Consider the following 14192-nt stretch of genomic DNA (forward strand, 5'->3'; position numbering starts at 1 on the left):
TTCTTCTGGATTTAGGTTGGATTAAGCACATTATTCATTGTGGATAGTTTATAAATCAACCCATGTGGGGGTCAAACCGGCAAAGGTGTTTTTTTACACATTGTTTTTAAATTGAAAATGGTATAATTATAATAGGCAAATATGTATGACGTTTATTCATTTAATGGAGGTAGGATTTTTATCTGCCTCCATAATTTAAAGTAAAAAAAAAAAAAACACTGACTAGTAAAAATTATTTAATGATGACTAATATGATTTACACTCATTTAAGGTGTCCTTGTTACAGTGTAATTATAATACAAGTACGGGGTAATAATAAAATAAGGGCAATATTTTTAAATTATGCATTGGTGGTATTATTAACAATGTTGTATTACACTTAAAATCTAGCGATATCATTATGTATGTTTGTGGTCTGATCAGTTCAAGCAGAGTTTATGCGACTTTTTATTAAATTTAAAATGAAAATGCCGTGTGAGTGAACGCGAGAAGCGCGTGCCCGGGCGTGCAGGTCCTCGGGCGCTTCTGTGAACGCGACACACCTCGCGTCTCGTCGTTCGCGGGCACCGTGTGAACGGCTTCCTCGCGCAGGAACGCGGGAGGCGGAGGCATAACCGTACGCCTGAGGTCTTCCAGCGTTTCCTAACTGAGCTCCTCAGACGCCTTCAACATCCACAGATCCTCACAAACCCGCGCCGAGTTCCGGCACTCGCTCACTAAACGAAAGACTTTTGCGCTTTTTTAAAACGCATTTTTGAATGAATCGCACCGTTTCTAAACGAAACGTCTTATTTTCTCTTTATCGACTTAACGCTTTGTTGTTCGATACCATATACAGTCATAGGCGCTATTTTTAAGTGCCCTTGGCGAGAGCGTGCTTGAAGCGACTGTCTTTTGAGAACTTAATTTTAGCTGTTATATACACGAGGAGCTTAGAGTGTGCTCTACGGTTGTGTTTGTCGAGTTGTTTTTTCTTGTTAGGCGATTTAGACGGAACTGTACTTTTGTTCGGCCATTAACAAGGTTTCGTTTTCTCACGAAGAGGCAGAAATTTCTTCGCGCAACTTTTCACGGTCAATGAAACGAACCGCGAGATAAAACCGGTCAGTTGTAGTATTTTCTCAGGTCTGTCTTTTGCGCCGCGTGTTGATCCGGGTTTTTAAGGATGTCCGTTCGCGACGTTGCCTCGAGAAGTTCGGGAAAGCTGCTCTTCTTTGGGTTTTTGCTCCTGGTCCGGTCGGTCTTGTGTCATGGGTTCGCTGAGGAGTTCAAATCTGGCTCTTTTGATTTCGGCTCTATTATTCTGGAGCCTCTGGACGGGTTGAGAAAATACCTGGAGTCTATTGTTGGCACCCATGCGATTGAGATTTGCCTTGAGGTAATTTTTTTTTTTTTTTTTTTTTAATGTGTAAAAATATCTCTGTTTTTGACTTCCCACAGGAATACATTGCTCGTGTCTGTTCGGAAATATCCAGCGGAGTTTGCTCTTGCTTGGTTTACTAGTTTTACGCAGGTCTTGGATGTTTTTCATTAAAGTGTCGACTTTGCCTCAGATGTTTCTCCTAACGAAAACGGACAAAAGAGCAAGGTTGGCGGGGTGTAAGTGACGTTTGATGAGGAATGCATGAGTTGAAATTGAAATCTTGATCTCATGATCCAGTGCTTTGGTAAATCTGAGCGCACACTGAGAGTCTAGAGGAGAAAGATGAGATTACAATTGTTCTTTTGTTTTTTTGCATAAGGAGAAACAGCTTGAGACTTCAAGCAAAACAAAGACACACACACACACACACACATATATATATATATATATATATATATATATATATATATATATATATATATATATATATATATATATATATATATACACACACACACACACTTCTCACTTCTTTTACTCCTTACTGAATGCTTATACTTGTGGTATGTGGTATTCACATTTCTCTCCCCACCTTTATCCTTCTCTCATGTTGCCCCTGGACTTGTTAATCCTCTTTTAACCCTTTCCTCCCCTTCACTCATCCTTTGGCCTAATTTCCTCTGCTTATGGCCCCTCACGCCCCCTCCTCTGTTCGCCCCAGAATGCCGTGTTGTACCTTGACTCGGTGTTCGGTCCGGAGAACATCTATTCCGTTGCAATGGTAAGAACGAGTAAAAGCGCCAGAGCGGTCCAACGTGACTGATTTGCGCACTTGTTTTGACACGCACAAGCTCGTCCTTGTGTGTTACCGTCTGTGTGAACAACTGCCGTTGAGGAAAGACGCCAGAGCAGGTGCGCGAGCGCTCGGTGGCTCACACCCGGAACGGCGAACAGTGCTGCTTTGTTTAGTGATTGTTTTTGTCGCGCACGCCGTTTCTGATCGTTCGTGATCTTCTTTCAACAAATGAGGTGACCCTGCTCCATAGAGAGTGTCTTTTTGATCACAAGTGCATGTCTGCGAGTGATAAAGTTAAGCTGAATGCCCAGCTGTCGTTCTGGCAGCTTTGCTTGCACGTGCGCGCACACACACACACACACACACACACACACAAACGCTTTGCTCTATTTGTGTTGTGATGTTCTCTTGCACAAATGCCATTAAATATTATATCCTACATCCTTAGCGAACCTGTACGTTTGTCTTCATCTCAAGTGTTCTCTTTAAAAATAATGTTTCGGACAAGTACAAGTAAAGCTCTGTGTGTCTGGCATCGAACTGAACGGATGTCTCTTAAAACTTGATTGAGCTTAATTGTTATTTAAGCTTTTGCTTTAGGACCCAGGTTTTATATTAAAAATCAAGAGATGAACAATGAGGTACCATTAAAACGTAATATTATTACAGTAAACTGCAAATACCCAACAATATGCATGAGTTTGATATGGGCTACACTGAAGTGTAACATATATAAAAAAATATCAGGCAAATATTTTATTAGAGTCAGTAACATGGTATTTATTTTGTCCATTCCTATTTAATAATAAAAAAATATATATATTATATATATATATATATTAATAATAGTGCAATTTAAACACAATACTTTAAACACACATATTTCTAAATAGTAATTAAATAATTTAATTTTGGGGGTGGGGTTACAAATGTCTTGAGATAATAATGAAAATTAAAGAATAACATTTTCTAAACTTTTTTTTTGTTTGTTTTGCTGTAAAAAATAAACTAAAACAAAGCAGATTTATTAAAATATCAGAAAAATGTAGAAAAAACATGTAAATGTGTACTCTGCACATTTTGTTTTCTAACTCTGCATTTTATAATTGCCAGTGTTTTCCTTGCTGTCTTGCACTTACTAAATACCTTACTGTTGTGTTACAGTGCTGTGCTTTAGTTAGTGCATTAATAAAAACATGATTTTCGCAACCGACAGCATGTCACATACAACAAAGAATTTGTACTGAACCCCGAAACACTGCTATAATTAAATCAGATGTGCATTGCGTCATTCTGTCAGTCAGTGTTGGTTAATGATTCGCTATGGCCAGTGATCTCTGAGTGGAGTTCAGATAAAGACAGTCTTCTGGAAGTAAAGCAATGTGCGTTACATAGACACGTTCTGGAATCTAATCGCTTCTTTTCCTTCGTTTCACTTCTTTAGTTTGTCGAAATGTTGCTGGAGTTTGTTGCTGAAGGAGCTGCCAGTGGACTGAACGTCATTGCTGTATACGTGTCTGAGATTCTCAGAGCTACTGGAGTCAATGGTGAGTAAAGGTCACATAGAGATCTACATCTAAAATGTTTAACTTAAATATGCATATATATTCTCAAAGATATCCGCGGTGTTATGACTAACGTATGTGAGGAATGTCTGAATGATAGTATTAGGAAAAAATGGGGAGACAGAAAGGTAGTATTTCATCTTAGAAACATATGGGTCCAGATAAAGAAATCATCAGGATATTAGTGGATCCTAATCCCCAACTCTCTTCACAACAGTGATGATAAATGTAAAGTTTAATAATTGTTTTAGCTATTGTAGTAAAAAAAAATGATTTGATTACTACATTTACATTGTTTAGCAAAACCAAGCTTAATTTGTGGTTAACATGGTTCAACTAAAACCAAGCTTAATTTGCGGTTTAAGATGGTTCAACTAAAACCAAGCTTAATTAGCGGTTTAAGATGGTTCAACTAAAACCAAGCTTAATTTGAGGTTAACATGGTTCAACTAAAACCAAGCTTAATTTGCGGTTTAAGATGGTTCAACTAAAACCAAGCTTAATTTGCGGTTTAAGATGGTTCAACTAAAACCAAGCTTAATTTGCGGTTTAAGAAACTAAAAAACAAGCTTAATTTGCGGTTTAAGACGGTTCAACTAAAACCAAGCTTAATTTGCGGTTAACATGGTTCAACTAAAACCAAGCTTAATTTGCGGTTTAAGATGGTTCAACTAAAACCAAGCTTAATTTGAGGTTAACATGGTTCAACTAAAACCAAGCTTAATTTGTGGTTTAAGATGGTTCAACTAAAACCAAGCTTAATTTGTGGTTAACATGGTTCAAGTAAAACCAAGCTTAATTTGCGGTTAACATGGTTCAAGTAAAACCAAGCTTAATTTGTGGTTTAAGATGGTTCAACTAAAACCAAGCTTAATTTGTGGTTAATATGGTTAAGCTACAACAGCCTTGGTATTTTAGTATAACTGTGGTTAATTTTCATTAAGAGAATTTTAAATGTATGCTCACCTTGGTCCATTAACGTAATAAATAGCATACGCTTTTTTGGGGTAACATTTGTATTGTTAAATATTTAAGTTGAAACCCAATACTTACATTATTAAGTATAATTTTCTGTCAAAGTCTGCTGTGCAGTGAATCTTGATATAGTCTGGGGCATGAAGTTGTGGGACGCTGGGTTTGAAGAAGCCTTCGAATGCAGCCTCTGAATTGAGACAGCAGTCTTTCACAGCAGATTAGAATCCATTTGACTTTAAAGCTTATCTAAACATAAAATTACCTTTTGTTTGTGTGGATGTTGATATAGTTTTAGTTATCATTCCGTGTAGATTTTAAGGTACCCCTCCTATGCGTTTTTGAAATTGATTTTTATGCAGCGTGCAAGTGAATGAAAACATCCTGCAGATGAGAAAAACGCACCGTGCAAAAAATGATGGTCTCTAAATCATCGAAATGAGCTTTGTTTCATGTTAACATTAACACATTGCCTGACCACTTGTTGCTCGCGCAGACCTCTGAAAATGTCAGCGTTGGTCCGAATGAAAATGCTAATTCATTCTTTGCCACTTGTGAGCATTAAAAGCTCTCAAATACTGCTTTAAATGAAATCGACCAATCTTTACCAAAAATGAATAATTAAATGAATTGTCTGAGAGCTGATGAGCAAATAAATGCATATTATAAATTAATCAGTTTTTTTTTTTTTACCATGCAAGCATGTCAGCCTGTAGTTGAGGACAGTACAGAAACAATCATCCACAACCTTTCAATTTTTTTTTTTATTAACTAAGACTGCATTAGTCTGAAAGAAGAATATCCAAAACTGCTACACCCAGTTAACATGTCTTCATTTCCTTTCTATCTGTGTCCTGTTCAAAGAGTCGATATCAGTGCCTCACTTCACCCCAGAGGGCGTCTCTGCTGTGACCAAGTGGGCTTTGCTGGCTCTCATGGGTTACTGGCTGCTGTCCTTGCTGCTGCGCGTCACCATGGGGCTCGTAAGGCGAGCGTTTTGGCTGATTAAAGCGCTCGTGGTGCTGTGGCTGTTCGTACGGATCGTCGCTGACCCCGCCGCCCCGACTGAAGTCACTACAGCGAGACTGGCTCTGCTGGTGCTCATCTGTGCTGCGTTTAGGGTCGCCACGAGCAGCTGCGGGGGGGCGGGAGGCGGTCTGGAAAGCCGAATCAGCAGACTGGAGGGACAAGTCAAAGGCCTGGAAAAGAAGAAAGCCCAGTAAACACAGTTCAAAAGAAACATACAGACTCACGACGAGGACATCTGAAGTGTTTTATGCAGCTCACTACAACCTCAGGTCTATTTATATCTGATTTTTGCCAGTACTTTGTCGTTTTGAAAATATTGCATAATACTCCCAGTTTTACTAAAATCTAAAGAAAGGAAAAAAAAACGTCATCTTACTGTACAGTTCTGTGCAGATAATTTAATGTGCTAGCATTAAAGTTCCCTCGATTGTTACCCGTTTGGTTTTTTTTGTAACCGCCGTGATTTAAGTGAAGCTGCTCACACTTGCAACAACAGTAACAATACAAAAGCAAAATGATTAAAGAAACACATAGATATGCGTGTATGGAAATATTTAAAAACCTACTGGACTGGACATATTAATCTTATCAGACAAACTGTATTAGATGTAGCGAATCAGTTAAAGGCAAATGTATATAAATAATTACAATCAATTAGGATTAATTGCAGTGGCCATCAACTATTCCGTCCGTTCAGCGAACATTTATTATAAATTCATATAAACATATTTATTTGTGACCTCAGAAAATACCTTCTTGCAGTATCAATGCATTAGAAATATTAATATAGCTTAAAGCTAGCCTGAAGACTGCACTTCATATTATCCATATATATATGTATATGTGTGTGTGTGTGTGTGTGTGTGTGTGTGTGTGTGTGTGTGTGTGTGTATATATATATGTTTGTGTATATATGTATATATATATATATATATATATATATATATATATATATATATATATATATATATATATATATATATATATATGTATATATATATATGTGTTTGTGTGTAAAGATCTCCTTATAAGATTTATACAATTGCCGATTCGCTTGTGCTGGGTTAATTTAAAGTACAGATAAGATAGAGTTTATTTATTTTTGTGAGCGCAGAACGCTATTTTTGGCGAACAATTCATCTGCGTAAATCAGTCCGCAAAAACACAATAGTTACTTGAGGATAGGCCACGCCCCTTCCGGTGTGCAGCGGGCTTCGGCTCAGCGCGCCAAACAAATACAAACGGAAATGTCGAGGAGGTGCGTTTTAGGCTGCGGCTCTCCCGAAACCCTTTTCCCGTTCCCTAAAATCCCCTGGCTGCGGGCCCGGTGGCTCGGCTTCCTGCACTTCGAGGAGGGAGGGATATCGGAGAGGTCGCGGTTGTGTTCAAAGCACTTCACGCGCGACTGCTTCAAGAATTGGACTCAACACGAAATGGGGTTTGTCAAATACCTCTCGCTAACAGACACGGCTGTCCCGTCGGTCTACACCGTCGGTTCCTCGCAAACTTCGAGGGTAAGTGCAACTAGCTCGCAACCGAGCTTCTTCAGACTTTAAACGCAATACAGGGCTGCTAGCGAGAAATATAGTGAAGCGTTTTGCTCAGCGCCCGTATCTTACTGTTCAATTCCTGTTTAAACAGCGCCTAACGAGAGACGTGGCGAGCCAATGCGACCCACCATTTCTGAAGAGCGTGTCGATCCAAACAAGAACACAAAAGCTAAAAAAAATACGGAGTAAAGGTAAGGTTTATAGGCTACTATCTCTGCTTAATCGGGGTGGTTGACTGCTGTTCTTTTAGACTTGGTTGTGTTCATGGGGTGCGGTCTAACACGCGTTAAAGGTGTAGTATTTAGGAAGGTCTATTGATAGAAATGCGATATAAAGTTTTCAGATGTTGTACAGATGTTTTGTTTTGTCAAACTTTGAACGAGATATTTATATGAACGTAGACTGCCGGTCCCCTCACACGGACGCCTCCATCACGTTTGTACAGTAACCGTCAAAGGACAAATACAGCGCGTTTCGTTACTGTGTTGTTCATGAGAATGCAAAGCTTGATAAACAAGTAACAACACTATTTGCAATAACATCTCAATTTATTTGAATAATTACATGAATATAATTCCTTAATTTTACATTTGTAAATAAATCTCATTGTTAGCTATCTCCATTGTCACAGACACCATATATATATACATATATATATATATATATATATATATATATATATATATATATATATATATACACACACACACACACATACATACATATATACACACACAATTGCACTAGCCACTTTGCACTGGACATTGCACAGCCACTTTACACTTACACTTTATACACTTTACATTTTATATCTTATACTTTATATTTATATTCTATTTTACTTAAATTTTTTTATTCTACTTTGCACACTTCTTTTTATACATATTTTTTTATTTTATATTTATATATACATTTAAATTTTGTTTCTATTTTGATGCTGGATGGTTGTAAAGAACATTTCACTGCATGTCGTTACCATGTGTGTATGTGACAAATAAAATTTGAATTTGAATTTGAACATACACATACATATATACACACACATACATATATATATATGTATATATATATATATATATATATATATATATATATATATATATATATATGTGTGTGTGTGTGTGTGTGTGTGTGTGTGTGTGTGTGTATATATATATATATATATATATATATATATATATATATATATATATATATACGCACAGACCAAAAGTTTGGACACACCTTCTCATTCAAAGTTTTCTTTATTTTCCTGACTATGAAATTTGTAGATTCACACTGAAGGCATCAAAACTATGAATTGACACATGTGGAACGTATACATAACAAAAAAAGTGTGAAACAACTGAAAATATGTCATATTCTAGGTTCTTCAAAGTAGCCACCTTTTGCTTTGATTACTGCTTTGCACACTCTTGGCTTTCTCTTGATGAGAGATGAGAGAAATGGTCTTCCAACAGTCTTGAAGGAGTTCCCAGAGATGCTTAGCACTTGTTGGCCCTTTTGCCTTCACTCTGCGGTCCAGCTCACCCCAAACCACCTGATTGGGTTCAGGTCCGGTGACTGTGGAGGCCATCACTCTCCTTCTTGGTCAAATAGCCCTTACACAACCTGGAGTTGTTTTTGGGGTCATTGTCCTGTTAAAAATTAAATGATGGTCCAACTAAACGCAAACCGGATGGAACAGCATGCCGCTGCAATATGCTGTGGTAGCCATGCTGGTTCAGTATGCCTTAAATTTTAAATAAATCCCCAACAGTGTCACCAGCAAAGCACCATCACACCTCCTCCTCCATGCTTCACGGTGGGAACCAGGCATGTAGAGTCCATCCGTTCACCTTTTCTGCGTCGCACAAAGACACGGAGGTTGGATCCAAAGATCTCAAATTTGGACATTAGATTTCCACTGGTCTAACGTCCTTTAGCCCAAACAAGTCTCTTCTGCTTGTTGCCTGTCTTTAGCAGTGGTTTCCTAGCAGATATTCTACCACGAAGGCCTGATTCACACGGTCTCCTCTTAACAGTTGTTCTAGAGATGTGTCTGCTGCTAGAACTCTGTGTGGCATTGACCTGGTCTCTAATCTGAGCTGCTGTTAACCTGCGATTTCTGAGGCTGGTGACTCGGACGAACTTATCCTCCGCAGCAGAGGTGACTCTTGGTCTTCCTTTCCTGGGGCGGTCCGCATGCGAGCCGGTTTCTTTGATGCGCTTGATGGTTTTTGCGACCGCACTTGGGGACACTTTCAAAGTGTTCCCAATTTTCCGGACTGACTGACCTTAATTTCTTAAAGTAATGATGGCCACTCGTTTTTCTTTACTTAGAATTTGTATTATGGCAAGAAAAAAGCAGCTAACAGTCTATTCAGTGGGACTGTCAGCTGTGTATCCACCTGACTTCTGCACAACACAACTGATGGTCCCAACCTCATTTATAAGGCAAGAAATCCCATTTATTAAACCTGACAGGACACACCTGTGAAGTGAAGACCATTTCAGGAGACTACCTCGAAGCTCATCAAGAGAAAGCCAAGAGTGTGCAAAGCAGTAATCAAAGCAAAAAGTGGCTACTTTGACGAACCTAGAATATGACATATATTTTCAGTTGTTTCACACCTTTTTATGTATACAATTCCACATGTGTTAATTCATAGTTTTGATGCCTTCAGTGTGAATGTACAATTTTCATAGTCATGAAAATAAAGAAAACTCTTTGAATGAGGTGTGTCCAAACTTTTGGTCCGTACTGTATATATACATATATACACATACATGCAATGTCTGTATATTTGGTATAGTTGATGGAGCTGAAAAAGTAAATGAATCACAATCAACCACCCCTTTAATGACATTAGCTGGGAATAGTTGTTTTCATGGGTTTAATTTGTCACGTGTGTTAAATGTCAGCGATTCAAGTGAAGCCTATTGGATACTCTGTTGGCATGTCTTGTTCTGAGGGTCTTGGTACAAGTCTCGAACCTCAGTGTTTCACATCAACACCAATGAAAAGGCCAAAAATTGAAGACACCGCAACCGATGACAGCTCAACGTGCTCCTCAAAGCAATTACCAGATGTCACCAACGAGCCTGGTATCACTCAAGAAGGCGTCGAAAAGTAAGTGTAGTTTTATAGTTTACACGGGGTATATGTCAGGGCTTCTGGGGGAGGTTTGAGATGATCAAAAAGATCCCTTATTGTTCTTAAAAAACAGATATAGCTTGCCAGGTCATGTTTTTCATGTCATACTTTGTGTACGACATGACTTGGCAAGCTATATCCGTTTTCCAGCCAGGAAGTATGTAGCTGTGGCAAATTGTTTTCAAAAGTGTATTTGCACAGTTGACAAATTTGTAAATGAGATGTTTGTATGTATCATTGTATTGATGATAAATGTAGCAGTGACCATAAATATTTTATTCATTTTTTTATATAGTCTGTATAGAGTTGATTTCAATTGTATGTTTGTTCACAGTGGAACAGCCATCCATTCATCGGATATACACCAGCTGGAAATCTGCATTTATCGGCGGCAGTAGCCTTCAGTGGATCATCCCTCATCCATGTTTGTGTTTCTTTGAAAAAAAAAAATAAAATGTAAACTGAGATTTTCAAGGTCATTTCTGTTGAAGCCCTCTATCTGGAATGTATTTGTATTCGCAGGACATTTTCTACAGCCAACAATGTCAGGACAGGGCATTGTGCTGTTGTCTTGGATGGTGACGTGAACGGATTCAACAGGTTGGTTGGTTGGTTCGGGTTACCCCCCCACACACACGCAAGCGTCCAAACACTGGATTAAAAGTATGTAATGAGAAATGGCTTAATGGCATAGTTTATTTATTTTGTGAAACTATCTCTTTAATACTTACCCTCATGTCGTTCCAAGACCTTTTTATTTTTTTTGACATCCAAGAACATTCTTGCCCTCTGTAGACAGCAACACAAGTGATCTTTATTTCTTCTTCTTCTTCTTCTTCTTCTTCTTCTTCTTCTTCTTCTTCTTCTTCTCCTTCTTCTTTCTTTTCTTCTTCTTCTTCTTCCTTCTTCCTTCTTCTTCTTCTTCTTCTTCTTCTTCTTCTTCTTCTTCTTCTTCTTCTTCTTCTTCTTCTTCTTCTTCTCTTCTTTCTTCTTCTTCTTCTTCTTCTTCTCTTCTTCTTCTTCTTTCTTCTTCTTCTTCTTCTTCTTCTTCTTCTCTTCTTCTTCTTCTTCTTTCTTCTTCTTCTTTTCTTCTTCTTCTTCTTCTTCTTCTTCTTCTTCTTCTTTCTTCTTCTTCTTCTTTTCTTCTTCTCTTCTTCTTCTTCTTCTTCTTCTTCTTCTTCTTCTTCTTCTTCTTCTTCTTCCAATTCAGAAAACAATGTTTTCATATAACAAAGTAGAAAAGATACCAATGAATAATTAAACCAGTTCCTGAAATACGTAGTCATTCCACCACATCTTGGTCACAGTTTCAAGTTCAGCAAAAAAAGACTCAGGTGTCAATAAGAAATCTAACTCAGGGCTGGTTACAAAGACAAAGTAATTCAAAATAAAGGTCTTAGACTGGCCTTAATCAGTGACGTTGTTGGGGAACTGTAAAGAAAGTGCAGTGTTTTGACAACTGATTAAGGTTTACTGCTGACAAGCACATATGCAACCATTAAAGGACTTAAAGCATAACCTCTTTTTGACATATTACTTACCTGGTCATATTTATTTGGCGAGTTAGTTATTCAGATTAGCTATTTTTTTAATCAGTTTCAATGTTAAAATGACAGGCTTAATCTCTTTATAGGGATGGTTATTAAAACTTGTGTTTTTACAAAAATGTGCCGTTTTAATCAGTTCTTTTTTTTTCCCCATAAGGCACGCAGGTGTAATCTCTTTATGGAGGAATCGCAGCAGTGAGGATCCTCTTGGACCAGAGCATCTTCAGGCAGCGGGGAGGTTGAGAGAGGAGCTCTGGGACTGAAGCGGTCTTGAACAGCAGACCTAGCTGAGGCTGTGACCACAAACACTGGACGGGGAGCTCTGGAAAGGTGACCTTTGTGGTGCGTTCAGGAGCAGCATTCACATCGATCTTTGGGACCACAGACAGAAACCGTTGGATCGGACATAACCAAGGCCTGCCAGCCCTTGACACTGAAGCTATAGAGATGGAGGTTTCACCTGCGTCAGTCCTCCAGACAACAGGATCGACCCATTTCTCCACGACCTGAAACAAATAGAAATTATACAAGTTACACAATGTGCATTTTTATGCCTTATGATGTTTGACATCTGCGTGCATATTGACTATATAAATTAAATCGACAAAAAGAAATCATTTTAGCTCGTCTTAGATTTACTTTGAACCATTGGTGAGAGAGCACCTCCTCCAGATGAATCCTGTGTCCTTCAACTTCACACCTGCTTTTTTGCGTGATTTTAAGCATTAAGATTAAAGGAATAGTTCATCACCCATGAGTAGTTCCAATTCTGTATGAATTTATTTGTTCTGTTGAACACAATGGAAGATGTTTTGGGTCACCATTGACTTGCATAGTGTTTTTTTTTTTTTCCTGCTATGAAAATGGCCCGGTTACAAACCTTCTTCAAAACAGATTTGGAACTACTCGAGGGTGAGTAAATGATGAAAACATCCTTTTTTGGTGAACGAGTCCTTTTTAAGGTTTATGATCTGAGAAACCGGGCTCGACTGCAAAGTACTCACCTTCTCAAAGAACTGGGGAGGGAGGAAGGAGGTTGTCACGTCTATGTTTGCTTTACCGGCTTTCTCGCTTGAAAAATGCCATTCCTTCATACATACCTAAAATTACATATTTTAAGATGAGGTTGTGGGTTCGCCCTCTTTCGGTCCTGTCCTGCGCTTGGCTTCTCTTCGGCAGTGAGAGGTCTTCAGGAGACGTCCTGTAGAGAAGTCTGATCTCAAGACGGCTATATCAAATGAAAAAACTTGCTTAAACCAATAACGTGAACATCAAAAAGTAATTGATGTACCGTCGATGTCCTGCTCCACCTGAGCTTTGGTGGATTTGTGGGGAGAGAAACAAGAAGAGCAGCAGAGGTTTGTCTCCATCCTGCTCGTCTCTTCACAGATAGTCAGGAGAGGACTTTTCTCAATGGCCAAGATTATTTAATTCATTTAAAGCGGCTGTTTTCCTCAAAGCCACACGGGGGCGCCAGACATCGCTTTCAAGAAAATGACCAACTAAAAAAACTAATACAAATATTTAAATATTCAGTCTGGATTTTGGAGGGCATTTCCTGCGGTTTCTTCGAACCTGGTTTAAGAAATAGAAATTATACAAACATACTTCATAAGGTATAAAAATGCACATTGACGTAGTATATTATATATACTATATTATATAGTCATCTGCGTCACAGAAAAGACAATAAAGGCGCTGGTTTATAAGGTACTTTGTTCATGATTAAGATTTTTGTTTCTTAAAACTATGGTCGAGTCGTTTTGGGACATGGAGCACATCTAAACTGGGACCTGACAGGAGTGTTTCTCGGCCGGCGTTAACGGTTAAAAAATATTCTCGTTTTACAATTTTGCCGAATGAGTTAAAGCATTTGCTTCATACAGACGCTATAGCTGCACCGATTCCTCCACTAGATGGCAGCATTTCAACAGAGCCACGCTAACCTTAAATCATCTGTATAATCTAATAACTCCGCTTTGTTCAGAGGAAGGAGATACCTAATTTCATAAAATGGGCTATTCAAATAATACAAGTCCATGAAAGGATCATATTGTAATGGTGTTTTGCTGTGATCCGGCTCTGAATAGATTATACATTTATAAATGCGCCACGTGATATAACCCTTTTTATTTAGTACATCGCCGTAGTACGAAGGGAAACCGGTCACAGTGTAAACCACACATAATCATGCCCTAAATATACGTGGGATGTAGATCTGATTATAGAATCCG

General features: G+C 38.4%; 2 protein-coding genes across 3 annotated transcripts; both read left to right on the plus strand.

Moving 5' to 3' along the window:
• Positions 1-384: 384 nt before the first annotated feature.
• On the plus strand, positions 385-6158 carry si:dkey-74k8.3 (transmembrane protein 109). 2 transcript variants are annotated; one of them, XM_043257760.1, is made up of 4 exons: positions 385-1378; positions 2085-2144; positions 3604-3706; positions 5561-6158. In XM_043257760.1, exons 1-4 carry the CDS (start codon positions 1166-1168, stop codon positions 5917-5919), a joined length of 735 nt encoding a protein of 244 aa, XP_043113695.1. In that variant the 5' UTR covers positions 385-1165; the 3' UTR covers positions 5920-6158. The 2 variants fall into 2 exon arrangements, with proteins under 2 accessions (XP_043113695.1, XP_043113696.1); XM_043257761.1 differs by lacking the exon at positions 2085-2144 and having other exon boundaries at positions 406-1378.
• A 592-nt stretch (positions 6159-6750) lies between these two features.
• On the plus strand, positions 6751-13667 carry LOC122358031. Its single transcript, XM_043257763.1, has 6 exons — positions 6751-7239; positions 7367-7466; positions 10180-10387; positions 10746-10835; positions 10934-11011; positions 12116-13667. The coding sequence occupies exons 1-4, from the start codon at positions 6973-6975 to the stop codon at positions 10807-10809; spliced, it is 639 nt and encodes a 212-aa protein (XP_043113698.1). The 5' UTR covers positions 6751-6972; the 3' UTR covers positions 10810-10835; positions 10934-11011; positions 12116-13667.
• Positions 13668-14192: the final 525 nt, after the last annotated feature.

This window comes from Puntigrus tetrazona, chromosome 14 (assembly GCF_018831695.1).
Source record: "Puntigrus tetrazona isolate hp1 chromosome 14, ASM1883169v1, whole genome shotgun sequence".
NCBI lineage: Eukaryota > Metazoa > Chordata > Actinopteri > Cypriniformes > Cyprinidae > Puntigrus > Puntigrus tetrazona.

Bases quoted from the DNA above. Each gene is read 5' to 3' on its own strand.
- si:dkey-74k8.3 (XM_043257760.1), top strand. From the start codon at position 1,166: ATGTCCGTTCGCGACGTTGCCTCGAGAAGTTCGGGAAAGCTGCTCTTC. The intron at 2,145-3,603 runs GTAAGAACGAGT...TCACTTCTTTAG, and splicing joins ACATCTATTCCGTTGCAATG to TTTGTCGAAATGTTGCTGGA. The intron at 3,707-5,560 runs GTGAGTAAAGGT...TCCTGTTCAAAG, and splicing joins CAGAGCTACTGGAGTCAATG to AGTCGATATCAGTGCCTCAC.
- LOC122358031 (XM_043257763.1), top strand. From the start codon at position 6,973: ATGTCGAGGAGGTGCGTTTTAGGCTGCGGCTCTCCCGAAACCCTTTTC. The intron at 7,240-7,366 runs GTAAGTGCAACT...CTGTTTAAACAG, and splicing joins GTTCCTCGCAAACTTCGAGG to CGCCTAACGAGAGACGTGGC. The intron at 7,467-10,179 runs GTAAGGTTTATA...GTTAAATGTCAG, and splicing joins AAAAAAAATACGGAGTAAAG to CGATTCAAGTGAAGCCTATT.